The 14,047-nt window shown below is 34.9% G+C and overlaps 1 protein-coding gene across 4 annotated transcripts in view; it reads right to left on the bottom strand.

Moving 5' to 3' along the window:
• The window catches only part of LOC110370374 (acetylcholine receptor subunit alpha-like 1), a 216,998-nt gene that overhangs the window by 10,609 nt on the left and 192,342 nt on the right, over positions 1-14,047 (bottom strand). For all 4 annotated transcript variants that reach the window (XM_064038768.1, XM_064038767.1, XM_064038769.1 and 1 more), the window contains one exon: positions 9,542-9,651. In XM_064038768.1, coding sequence (XP_063894838.1) covers positions 9,542-9,651 — 110 coding nt within the window. The remainder of the gene's footprint in view (positions 1-9,541; positions 9,652-14,047) is intronic.

The raw sequence follows: 14,047 nt of genomic DNA, 5'->3' as shown, positions 1-14,047 counted from the left end.
GACAATAATATACCTATTTATCAATACATTAAACAATTATCTTCAATAAGTCCTGTCTATTATTTATATAGTCTGTGGCACTGCCGCGTCAGCAGTACATCAAGTTGATCCTTGTAGTTGTCAAAGTAAAGTGGCTGATTTACAACCTCACAGTTAATTACACAGCAAATGTTGTCTGTCCGTCTGTCTTTACTATATTAGAGATTGATAGGTTGAGCTGTGATTGGTGTAGGGTATGTTGTATATGTTTTATTTAGTGATTCGTAATGCTCATTAAAGTTGAATTTGAAACTTTTGTTCCAGAAAAGTGTTTATCAAAATAGAGAATAAAACAGTATTGTGGGCCATTTTCAAAAAATCAAATAAAAGCTTTAAATATAAGAATGCAATTGATTCATTAATACGAAGTGAAAAAAATAGATGATTTAAATTAAAAATAGCCTTCCATTGTTAAAATAATCAAACAACAACATAAAACATAAAGTAACACTCTAAAATTACTTAAAAAACCACTCAATCAATTCACAATAAAACCTAAAATCTGCCAAAATGTCTACATGAAAATCATCACCCTTTGATCCTGCCATTCGTTGTCGGTACAAAATTGACGCTGAAGCCTCTAAAAGCTTTGTCATAACCAACTTTTGCGCATTCATGAAAATTGTCCCGTAAAATAGGTCGCCTTGTCTTCCATTAAGCTAACGCTCCACCATTAAAAATAAAGTTAACAGTGAATATTCGCGGAGTGGGCTTTTAGGGGAAGTCACAGGTGCATTAAAGTGTTACCTCTATTTGGTTAAATTTAAAAATATTACAGTCACGTCAACTGAGAGCTTCTAACAACCTTAATATTATATATGAGTAGAAGTGCTGAAATGTATATTTTATTTGACATAAACTTTAGCGCACTAAGAGTGGCGAAAAGTACTGCGAGTACACAAATGTGCGCAAAAGGAAGCCTTTACTTTGTCCACAATATATCTACCTTATGCAATCGGCAATTTGAAACCTAAAATTCGAAAATTCGCATTTGACTGCTGAAATGTTGGCACTAACTACAGCAAAACTCGGCACATTAATTTTGGAATAATCATTGTTTCCGTAATCCCTTCGGCAATAACAGATACAAATGCCCAAAACACATCGGTTGCATCTAATTAGCTAATCCTATCTGGCACCTGGAGCAGCCACCGCAGCCAAGTCTAACGCTTATTTATAGATCAACATTCAGGAGGAATCAAACCGAAATCATTTGCAATAAACTACAAAGTTAAAGTAACTTGGCACCGTAGTTTAACAGTTCCTGCTATCAAACTTGGATTATCCAAAATTAATCCAATTGCAAACTTGTGTCAAGCGGGAATTGAACCCAATTCGCGTAATTGGAATGCTTATTATCAAACTTTGTTAAACAATATAAGATTCCGCGAAAATCTTGGATACACCACGCTAAGTGATAATGCTTTTAATATATTTTAGGCTTGAATAACGCTCATAATGAAAATTAAAGTTAATGAAATTAATTCGAAGCGTCTTTTCATTATTTAACATGACGTAGATCATAATTAAGTATCCGTAAAATACTAATTTGATAATGAAAGTTAGAAGGTACCTAAGTAACTTAATGAACACGTAGAAAATCCTATTAGTCAAAATAGCATTGCTTGGATGCGACGAAAATTCCCAATGTGGTATGAAACTCTGAATAAAATAGATGGAATTAAGCAATCAACCGCGACAGTCAATTTAGAAATTAGGGCAACTCTTCTTGTTGTAGAATATTTAAAGTTAAATGAGACCAGTGAAATGAGCAAAATTGTGGATGAGATTTCAGTAGTTTTTACTTAAGAGTCTCTTAATTATAATGACAAAACACAGGGTGAAATTTTAACAATTTGATTTAATAATAAAATGAATGATTCATTTAAGTCCCGTGTCGTTAAGTCGTTGATTAAACCAATAATATAAATACTGAGCATAATTCAATTTTCTTGCAAAATAAAATTCATGATTTTCTGGACAAAAAGCTCTCAAACTTTATTAAAATAGCCAGCGCTAGAGCAAACAATGATGTTGGACTATTTCGTTCTAATGCCAGGGACAAAAGGTCCGCAAGTGGTATTGAACGTTTGAATCAAAAGCGAGCTAATTTGTTCTTCACAAATAAGAACAATCAGTTTTCCTCGAGTACTACTTGGATTTGCGTGGGAGGTTAAACAGCTGATGAATTCTCCATTTAAAACAAAAAACCGACCCTAAGTAAAATACCTAAATGCTCCAAACTGTATTGAGAATCTGTTTTTGTACAAAGAAGTCTTTGAATAATACGAGAATTGCTGGAAATGTCTATTAGCCTTCAAGCTATCAGCTCCAATTCCATTTAGCTCCCAGTTTCCTTTGATATAAATGTAGACTAAACTGCATCAAAGAGAGTTCAATGTCTAACGTTTGTTAATAATGAATGCTTACCGTGGCGTGTTTAGTTCGATATGCTACCTTGATGCTATTTAGATTAAAGCCTGCACTTATCGTGCCTTCCGCCTGGCCAACTTCGGGCGCATTCTCTGCTTCACCTAGATACCAGTTCCCCATTCAAATTTCAGCTTTATTTGAAAGAGGATAAGCTCTTTAATTCTGTGGAGTTGAGAGCTTACGTGGCGTTAATGCATATAAATGCGGTGAACTGCCACTGATAATGGTTAGCGTTGCAAGTATAAGGATTTTTAAGGCGGTTGCGCTGTGCGATTGGAGGGCGTTGGGATCGATTCGGTGTCTTGAGTGTCTGCCAAGTGTGGTTATTGATTGCATTTCGGTAGGTTTCTGCGATTGCAGTTTTCAATTATGCTAAAAGTGTAGATATTTCATCGTTGACAACGTTTTTGCGGAAGTGATCTGAAGTGCATTTCTATTCGTCCTACACGGCCATAGGTGAAATGTGTTTTTTTCTAAATATTTGGCAGAAGCATTGCATTCATTCAAATTATCACTGAAATGCAATTCACAATAATCATGCACCATTTTTTTTTAAAGATCCGTTCATGCTTTCCGATGTTCAATCTATAATACTTTATAAATAACAACAACAAAAAATATAAACACACACAAAAAGAAAATCATTAACAGCAAAATATACGCTACAAGTGAAGCACAAGTTAAGATTAGTTACACACTTTTGTCTGAACATCTGAGTTTACTAAGGAGCCTCGTCAAGATGCCTTGATAATGCAAAGTAATGGGATTTTTGTCCGCAATCCGGAAATGAAGAGATAAGGCCCTTATAAGAAGAGTTTATAACAAAAGAAAAGAAAAGTTAACTTTCATTGGAAATGAAATGAAATGAAATGAAATGAAATGAAATGAAATTGTTTATTTTGCAAGTTGGACATTACATCACTTTTACACGTCATTTTAAGAACGCTGAGGCCGGCATTTCCTAACTGACTGATCCCTGAGAAGAAACGCCGAAACAAACTCAAGGGTCATAGTCTCTTTTAAAGTCCAAACATGTTATAAATGAAATAATTATGTGTGAGTGTCACCATGTACGCGGTCTGGAATGGCCTTTTGAGGAAAGAGCCACATCAGGCTGGAGCTGACCAGTCCCAACAGACGGCACGCATGCATCAGTCGTCGTGTAGCTCAACCATATCTTAGGGAGCTCAACGACCTGTCACACGACGATACCAGATCTGCAGAACATTTGCGTAGGCCATTTAAAAATACTCAAACCCGCCAGACAGTATTTATGTTATAAGAATATATAATGTTGCTCGCATACACGATACTCACATTCACAATAATAATAATAAATTAAAAAAAAAAAAATACAATTATAACATATAAATGTCAATAAAAAGAATGTCATTAATAAAAGTTATCTGATGATAATAATATTTAAATGTCAAAAGTAACAATACACAGGCATTTAAAAGATATCACTCACTAAGCGAGCAGCTCATTCCCAAGCTTCTTTATCATTTAAATAATCAGATATTTTGTAATATCCTTTTTCAAGAGTTTGGATTTTATATGATTTTTAAATTTCCTGATAGGTAAGTCACGAACCGCTTTGGGAAGTTTATTGTAAAAGCGTATACATTGACCCATGAACGAGTTGCTTACTCTGTGGAGGCGAGTAGCATGTACAGCGAGATTATGTTTATTCCTAGTATTTATGCTATGAACATCAGACATTTGAGCAAAGTTAGAAATGTTTTTACGAACGTACATTAAATTTTCAAAAATATATTGAGAGGCAACAGTCAGAATGTTTATTTCTTTGAATTTCTCTCTGAGAGAAACTTTTGGGCCCAGATTATAAATGGCTCGAACAGCTCTTTTCTGTAGAATAAATATAGTTTCAACATCCGCACAGTTTCCCCAAAGAATCCCATACGTCATTGAACTATGAAAGTAACTAAAATAAACTATTCTGGCTGTGTCCACATCGGTGATAAGTCGGATCTTTTAATAGCATAGGCGGCTGAACTAAGCCTTCCTGACAATTTAACTATATGTGGGCCCCATTGGAGTTTGGAATCAACGGTCAAACCAAGAAATACCGTTGACTCAACAGGCTTCAACTCTACTCCATTTAGTTGTACATTGGTGTGTAACTGCCTTACGTTAGGCGTTGAGAATTTAATTAACTTCGTTTTAGATTCATTTAAAAGAAGATTATTGACATTAAACCAATGAACAACCTTTGAGAGTGCATTGTTAACTTCGTCAAAATTGTCGAGTTGGCGCTTGATTTTAAAAACGAGTGAAGTATCATCGGCAAACAACACAATCTTGTGATTATCCCTTACGTGATAAGGGAGGTCATTAATATAAATAAGAAACAAAAAAGGGCCTAGAATTGAACCCTGTGGAACCCCCATGGTGACCGTAGATCCAGAAGACCTCTTACCATTGACATCCACCCTCTGAATTCTATTATGCAAATAAGAAGTCAGAAGGTCAAGAGCCTTGTTTTTGATACCATAGTGGTGAAGTTTCCTGATGAGTATATCATGGTGCACGCAATCAAAAGCCTTGGACAAGTCGCAGAAAATACCGAGCGCATCCTGCGAATCCTCCCAGGCCTCGAATATATTTTAAGCAATTCCACGCCCGCATCCGTAGTAGAACGACCCTTGGTAAATCCGAATTGTTTAGTGTGCAACAAGTGGTTTCTATTAAAATGGCTCAACAATTGACGTAATATTAACTTCTCAAAAATTTTACTCAAAGTGGGTAAAATTGAAATTGGCCGAAAATTTGATGGATCGGTTGTACTACCAGATTTAAACAATGGAATTACTTTACTAAGTTTCATCAAGTCAGGAAAAACACCTGATGCAACACAAGAGTTGAACACAGTTGCTAAATAAGGTGAAATTATTTCAATTATCGATGAGATTATCTGAACTGACAATCCCCAAAGGTCAGCAGTCTTTTTTACATCGAGATCTTTATACGCTTGAATAATATCCTTAGAGCTGACAACCGTGAATTCAAAACCTTTGTCACATTCCGCAACACAATTTTTTAATATTGTAAGAGCCGAACTGGAAGATGCCATCAGAGTTCTGGTTGTTAAAATAGGGATATTGGTGAAAAATTTTCAAACTCAGATGCTACCTCCGAGTCTGACTTAATGTCTACATTGTTTATTTTAAGTGAAAGTCTCGATTCCGTACAGTGGATCGGCCTATTTCTGAATTAATTATATTCCAGGTGGTTTTATTTTATTTCCAGAAGCTTTTATTTTCTGTTTTATGTGTACTGATTTTGCGGAGGTACAGGCTCGTTTAAATATTTTTGAATAGTTTTAACGTACTGTTTAAATGTTTCATCTTGATTGAATGATCTTTCATAGTATAATTCAAACAACTTCTGTCTACTTTTGTAAATACCCGGCGTTGCCCAATCACTAAATGTTGCCTGATCACAAACAGATATGGACTTAGTAGTAAAACTTTTTAAATTCACAATTAATTAAGTTGAATAAAAGGCTGTAAGCTTGATCAGGATTATCATGATAGGGCAATTCAGGCAGTTTTTCAAACAAGTTATTTTTAAATTGTTCCAAGCGATGTTTGTTTACAGGAATAAAACTTACATTTTTTCTCAGACCTCTGTTAGTTTTCATAGGAAAAATAACTAATTGACCAGAGTGATCAGAATCCAACACATTTAAAATTTGTTTATTTAAAGGTTTTAAGTTTGTGAAAATGTTGTCTATACATGTAGCACTAGTGCTAGTTATTCTAGTTGGCTCGAGAAATGTACTGTACAAGTTGTATGATTTAAATAGAGTTATAAAATTATTAACAATAGCAGTATTTTCCAGTATATTAATATTAAAGTCTCCACAGACGACAACTGTTTTATTATTATTAGAAATTTTGAATAATACATCTTCCAGATGCTTTTCAAAAATTTTATATGTTGCACATGGGGGCCTGTATACACTCATTACAATGAACTGCTCAAGCTCAACGCATGATATCTCAATTACTCGCTCAACAGAAAGGTTCACAATATCCTTCCGTTCTTTGAATTTAATGGTATTGCGAAGAATTATTAGAGAACCACCACGTATTATATTTACTCTGCTGTACGAGCTGCCTACACAATGGTTCTTGAAGCTAAACATGAACTGATGCTCTTTAAGCCAATGCTCAGTTAAACATAAAATATCTATATTATTACAGTTCATGAACAACTCCAATTCCAATTCTTTACCAATCAAACCTTGAATATTTTGATGGAATATATTCAAATTCTGTTTGTTTCTAGTATTTATACTCAAAGGGTTTGATGGATCAGAAGTGACAACATTTTTTGCGGTATTTAATTGTACATTTGAAGATATAATTGTATTTATGTCACAATCCAAAATAATCGATTGACTATTGCTAGAGATTGGCTCTATTGTCTGGTGGTGGAATTTAAATCACTTGGAACTAATTCCAAGTTCTGTGAAAAAATAAAACTAGACTGCTGAAAAGGAGCAGTATCGTTAGCCAAGCATTTGGCTTTGTTATAAATACAATAAAATAGCGATTTTGCTATTTGTTCTTTATAAAAATTACAAAGATAATAATTATCTTTTGTCATAAAATAATTATTACTAATGAGTACATTAGAGTCAATAAAATTGAATTTTTCATTATACAATGTCATAGTTTGTATTTTGAGATTGCATTTATGTCTATATTTGTTTTCTGTCTGTGACAAGCCCTTGCCATAGGGAAAAGCATACAAAACTATTTTCTCTACGTTTAATTGAGATAAACACTCAAAGTATTTAATAACTGATTTAATAGTGGCATTTCCTCTTCTCCCAATTAGTACAACCAGAGTAGTAGTTGGACAGTAACTACTGCTTAGTATTTTATCTAATATTTGTTCATAAGTAGCCCCAGGCATACAATAGTTTATTACCTGCTCACCTAAATGTTGATGTAATCTGTGACACATGTTTTGTCCAATTTCATCGCTATATATTACTATTTTTGCAATTATTTTTTTCCTTTTGTATTAATTCTATTGGTTTTTGTGTGTCGAAGGAAGTACTTTTTTTACAACTATTTAATTTAATACAATGAGAAGATTGATGAGAACCATCTAACCCTGAACAGCCTGGCAGATCTTGTTCACAACCTGGTGTTCGATTGTTTGTTAATGAATTAAACATTTTCTCATTCTCACTACACAGATCGACCAAGCTGTTCATTGCCAGTATGTACTCACCCATTTCTCTTTGTGAGGTTTGATATTTGCATGTAACTGCCATCAATGACTCTTGTAAATGGAGAATCCTTGACTGCAGACGCTGCATATCAACCTCATATTCTTTTTTACTATTATTGAAATTTAATTGCAGTTTTTTACAACTGTTTAATGATTTGTAGGTTTTGGTGTAATTATTTTTGTTATTTTTTATTAACTTTTGTGTCCTTTTAATAAATTTATTTATTTTGGCATATTTCTTTACTTTGTTTTTGCTGCCAATAATTTGCTTGACCTGGGATATTGATGCAAAGCTGTTGTCAGTAGTCAGGTCAATAGTCACTATTTGAGAACTATTTTTCAAGAGTGAGTCAGCAGACTGCACCGGAGTGGTACCAACCAGTTCCTCAAACAGTGCATTGGTTTGCTCTGTTTGAAGTCTCTGGCTGGTACTCTCCATCCTAATAATAGTGTCCTGGGCCTCACTCAACCTACACTTCAGTTCAGCGTTGTGTTTGAGAGTTGTGTCAAACTCATCGCTACACCGGTCAAACTGGTCAACAATGTGTTGGAGCTTATCCCGTTCTTCTGTGATGTTTAATAATTGACAGTGCAGTTCTGCCATCTCACTCTTTAATTTACTATTACTGTTTAAAATATTTAGTACTTCCTTCTCATTGTCATCCTGTTCCCTCTGTAGATCCCCACACAAATCCTTATATTTCTTAAGTTCCACTAGTGTTTGTTGGAGTTTAGCTTCCTCCAAACGTGCAGTGGCTTTCCTGGTCATTATTCTTTCCATTTTGCACAGAAAAAAACAATAACTCAGGTAGGTGTTTATGAAAGTGTTTTAGTTTGTGTGAGAAACTATTTTCTAGGCACTATTATGATGTTAATTATTCTCTCCGGTAATCACTAATGAAGAATAAGAATTCTCAGTAATAAATTAAGTTGAAAAAAGATAGTACTTACAGGATTTCACGATGACAATGCACTTTAATTCAAAACTTTCAAAGATCGTTATACCAAGTTTCGAACTTTGACAGGCCGAGACTTGGTTATATTTACACAGTAAAACACAAAGTATATCACAAAATTTACCGTCCCAGCAATAAGTGTTTATTATTATTGCGAATTAATGTTATAACTTATGAAATAACACTTAAATTATATTTAAATTAAATTAATTAATTGGGAGAAGTTTAAAGATGGGAAAGAATGGGGATAGTGTCAAACTTGGGGACACAGGTTTGTTCCAAGTTTCTTAAATTGATTCTCCAGTAAATGGCCCCAGAGTGAGATTAATGTTTATCGCTGGCATTTATAAGAACTTAAGTGTATTCGTTTTATTGTCATGTTGCAGAAGAATAATGGGTTTCGAGTTACAAAAAATATTTTCTCAAGATTGATGTTGCTAGTTGAAATTTTCAATAAAATGCGTTGTCGTAAATTCTATTAATTTCAACAACTTTGACGAATAGTTTGAAAGACTTAAGAGTGATTTAGCAAATTATGAAACTTGACAAACTTTAATGAGAATTGTTTGTCGGCTAATTATTATTTTCTTAAGTAACAATAAAATGAAAGTTAAAAGGAAGCCGTTGTTATTAGTCTTGAAAATTGACAACGTTATTATTACTTGCGTAACAGTTTCAAGATTTGGCAATTAAAATGTTTATTTAGACAACTACTTAAGCATTTCCACAAAAAAAAAACAAAATTGAAGATGATTGAATAGAAGTGCTAAAGTCTGGAAGTGGTCATAAAATGATGCATAGATATAAAGAAATGCGAATAAAGTGTGTGATATCGAACTCACTTATTGTACAATACGATATCAGGCAGCCATATGTGTTCAGAAGGTACATGAAGAGTCTCGACACCACCGTAGTCGTCAGGGTTCCACTTCAATTTGTAGTCGTTCCATTCCTGCAACAAAATAAACCTATTTATTCTATTTCATGGAATTTTACGGACGGAATAGAAACCTTTCTGCTGTAACATCGAGTTCTCTACGACTTTCAATTTTATGTGGGTTTCTTTTGTTTTGATTATAAGTAACTGTCCTTTGAATGTTTTCTTTGCCACGTACTCGTAAGGTACAAGTTGCAGACCAAAGCAAGGATGCATAAGTTTACAATTATGAATTTGTTTACAAAACTAATGTAAAATTGTAAATCTAAATTAGATTAACAATAGAGACATATTTAATTTCAGAGATCTCACTATCACTATAAGAAAACTTGACTTAAATATACCCTAACCTTCTTAAACTCCCAAACCACATTTACCGATAAAACTGACCATCCCAAAACCTATATTACGATTTTATCCCCTTAAAAACTTTTTTCGAACTACCGTCCCTTCCAAGACATCTCCGAAAGTACTTTGGTTGGGGGCGGCGTAAAACACTGTTGTTGACTAAAACTGAACTGAGCGTCGGAAATTGCGGTGCCTTATTAGGTTCCGGCTGCGGGAAGGTCTATTGAAAATCTGGTGCTGTGGGCGAAAATCAACTTGGCCACTTCTCACTTAGTGTCCAGTTGAGCAAATACGGTTTTTTGCGTCTTATTCTTAGGTTTTATTGCTTTGTGGTAGACGAATAATTTAGGCAATTTTCCTTTGTTAACAAATAAAGAAGCCAAAAGTCATTATAAAAAATTAAAGTCAAATTCATTAAAAATCAAAACAGGTGAAATGTTATACCATGCCGAAATTCTTTCACCATGGCTAATGGTACCGTCTATACTTTACTTTTTACCTCATATTATAAAATAACCAAATGAATAATGAATATAGATTACATTTCCCAAAGGAGGTTTGTTTTGAGCTTTCCTTGCTCCGGAGATGGCTTCATTTCTGAGTATTGAAGTATTTTGTGTCCCACGTTGGGCGCCAATAACAACGATATTAGATTTTTCTGTGGCAAATGCGGTGTATGTAACCATATGAGTTAGAGCTTTAATTTTAACTCCTTGCTCGAGAAAATGTCGCAGTAAAATAGGTGAGCTTGCTGTTACAGTACATTACACTTGTGTAAAATTAAAAATTAAATCCACTTTTGCAATATTCTTGTACAATTATTCAACCAACAAATAAAATATTTTGAAACGAGATATAAAATCGAAGATCCATTAAATATAAAAGCACATCGAAAATTCGTTAATCCCTCTATATAAAAAACAAATGACATTAATAAACCAATTTGGAAGTGAATAATTCATACTAGCCGAAATATTTGGCGACCAACCTCATAACCTCAAAAGTTTGGCACAGAAAAAGAATCGTTGAGTACTATACGGAACCCAATTATTATTTTGGCGTGCCATGTAGTCTCCGTTAGGCCGAATTACTGTTGCTAAAACTCAATTTAAATTTGTCTACACAGAGTTTAATTTGGAATCGTCTTTGCCCATGTAAGTTTGGCTGAAAACATCGGATTTACTGCCCATACTAATATTATGAAAGTTAAGAGTTTGTTTGCTTTTTGAAGGAACTATTATCAGGCTTACAAAATACATACTGAAAATTCTTTCAGAATAAGATATTCCATTTATCGGGGTTGTCCACAGGCTACTTTTTATTTTGGGCAGTAGTTCCCACAAGTCGTGGTTAACACTGACAGAATGAAAAACATATTAAAAGTACAAAAATACTATGGTAAATATTTAGTTTTCCTATTAAACTTCTATGTCTTACGGTGTATCTACACATTATTATCTGCTTTCATATTATGACGAATATCTATCGTAAACGGGGTTCAACCATATTATAATCGACAGAGGTAATATCATGCACTCCAGGTTGATTCCGCAATAATCTAAAATTTATGCATACGTTATAATTTCTGGCTTTTCAAAGCAGAAGGGGAGATACACCTTCGGGTTATAATGCTTAAGGGAATTATAGAGCGTTTCACATTGGTGCGTGACAGATATTTCTTTACGATGTAATATGGAGAGAAGATCTTTAGGTATCAATGGTATATTGGTATGATTTTTATGCTGAACTTTATGTTATATTCGGTTCAAAATCGATATTTTTATTGTGAAACACTTTTATGAAATAAACGTTTTGGAAATTGCTTTACCAAAAATCAAACACATATGTAATTGTGTGTAAAAAGTTAAAAAGAGACTTAAAATAATCTTAATGCTTTTCAATAGCATTTCATATTGTAAGAAAAACTAGCATTCAAATTATAACTCCGCAATGCATGCATTCAAACAAAATGTACCACTAAGAATTCTGCTGTCTCCTCCCAACAAAATGGTGTGAATATGCTCCGAATTACTTGAGCTTTCTCCACTTTTACGTTCCCCAATTCCAAAGGCGAATGTTTAATTGAATCCCATAATAGGATATGCGTGTGACGCAAGATTTCCGGTCGTTTCCTTGGCTGTAATCTTTAATATGAAGCCTTGTTCCACATTCACTTCTACATGTAATGTCTGTTTTAGTTCAAATTGGTATTCAGACTGAGAATTTTCGTTGGAGTTTTAGGTCTTTATATCTATATGAATCTGTGTTATATTTTAATGTTTTTTTTTTAATGAGGCATCTTTATAAACGGTCTTGCGTTAGGTGGAGCTAAAAAAATTCCGATTTTTTGTAATTAAAATCCAGCCATGTTAATTCCGGATCCTTTACGACTGCTCGAATATTGTTTCTTCGTCATACTTTACAAAATTATCTGCGATTGCAATACTTTCAAGTAGAACTAAAATTAAAGTAACGTTTGAATATTTGAAGGTTAGTGGAACTCTTTCGAAAAATCCAAAAGAGACTGGAGTCGGTTTTAGATTATTTTTGATATTTTTTTTAGATTAGACACAATTAATGAAAAATATATAAAAGAATGTAACATGTCCAGGAGTATTTAATTGTAATTATCTTTATTTGAACACCAATATGGATCAATTAACTACGGAAATCGATTTATTTATTACTAGCCTATAATGTCCCACTGCTGGGCAAAGGCCTCCCCATCTCGCTTCCACACTTCCCGATCCTTCGACCGAGTCCACCAATCTCGACAGTAGGCGTCCAGTTCGTCACGCCATCTCTTCCGGGGCCTACCCCGCCTGCGGTGTCCATCCTGGGGTGTCCACTGGGTGACAATAGTGGCCCATCTTTCCGGATGCATACGGCTAACGTGTCCGGCCCAGTTCCACTTCAATGTTGCCGCCTTTCGGCCTACATCAGCAACTCCTGTTCTGGAACGTATAACGGTATTCCGGATGCGATCCGTCCGTTTAATGCCTAAAAGGCTACGTTCCATTGCTCTTTGGCAAACCTTGAGTTTGGACTTCTGACACTCGGTAAGAGACCATGTTTGCGCACCGTAGGTTAGGACGGGCAAGATGCACATGTCGACTAATTTTCGCTTGAGTGAAAGGGGAAGGTCCCCTTTCATGTACTGCTTCATGGACCAGTAGCTCTTCCAGGCGTTCTCTATGCGGCGGTCGATCTCCTTTTCCTGCCTGTTGTCAAAAGAAACTAACTGGCCCAAGTAAATGTACTCGTCGACATAGTGTAGAGCTTGCCCATCTACCTCGACCCTACGTTTCGTGCTATTGGTCATTGTGTGTGTCTTGCTCATGTTCATTTGAAGTCCAACCTCTCGGCTTGCCTTGCTCAGGTCTTGGAGCATTTCTTGGAGCTCTGCTGATGTAGACGCAAAAAGAACGATATCGTCAGCAAACCGCAGATTGGTCAGCCTTTCGCTCCCGATGACGATACCCTTAGACGTCCACGGCACACTAAGTTTCTTGAATACCTCCTCCAATGTGCAGGTGAAAAGATTTGGAGAAAGCGGGTCACCCTGTTTCACGCCTTTTTCTATGGAAAATGATGGACCTGGGGAAAGTAGTTTTATGGATGCTGTGCTGGCCCTGTAGATCAATTCCAGAAGCTTTACATAGGTCTCATTTACTTCTTGAGAGCGTAAAGATGTAAAAATCGCTGTGTGATTGAGACTATCGAAAGCCTTAGAATAATCCACAAAAGCCAGGTATAATGGTTTATGATACTCGTTGTATTTTTCTACTATTTGGTTGAGTGTAAACAGATGGATCGATATTAATTAATAATTTAGGATTCGTAACCTATGTAATTAGAGGCGTGATATACTGGATTCCAGTATTGCAATATCATGTAATTAGTAACAGATTGTTAGCTTATTACCGCCAGATTATTGAGTAAACTGTATCCGATATTCGATACTTACGATGTTGGGTTAATCGGCATGTTTACTAACTATAGTTAGATCCTAGTGGTATTAATACAATGTAGAGGTATATTCTAATACTAGATTCCGCCCACG

This window comes from Helicoverpa armigera, chromosome 17 (assembly GCF_030705265.1).
Source record: "Helicoverpa armigera isolate CAAS_96S chromosome 17, ASM3070526v1, whole genome shotgun sequence".
Taxonomy (NCBI): domain Eukaryota; kingdom Metazoa; phylum Arthropoda; class Insecta; order Lepidoptera; family Noctuidae; genus Helicoverpa; species Helicoverpa armigera.
This window is presented reverse-complemented; position numbering and strand designations above follow the sequence as displayed.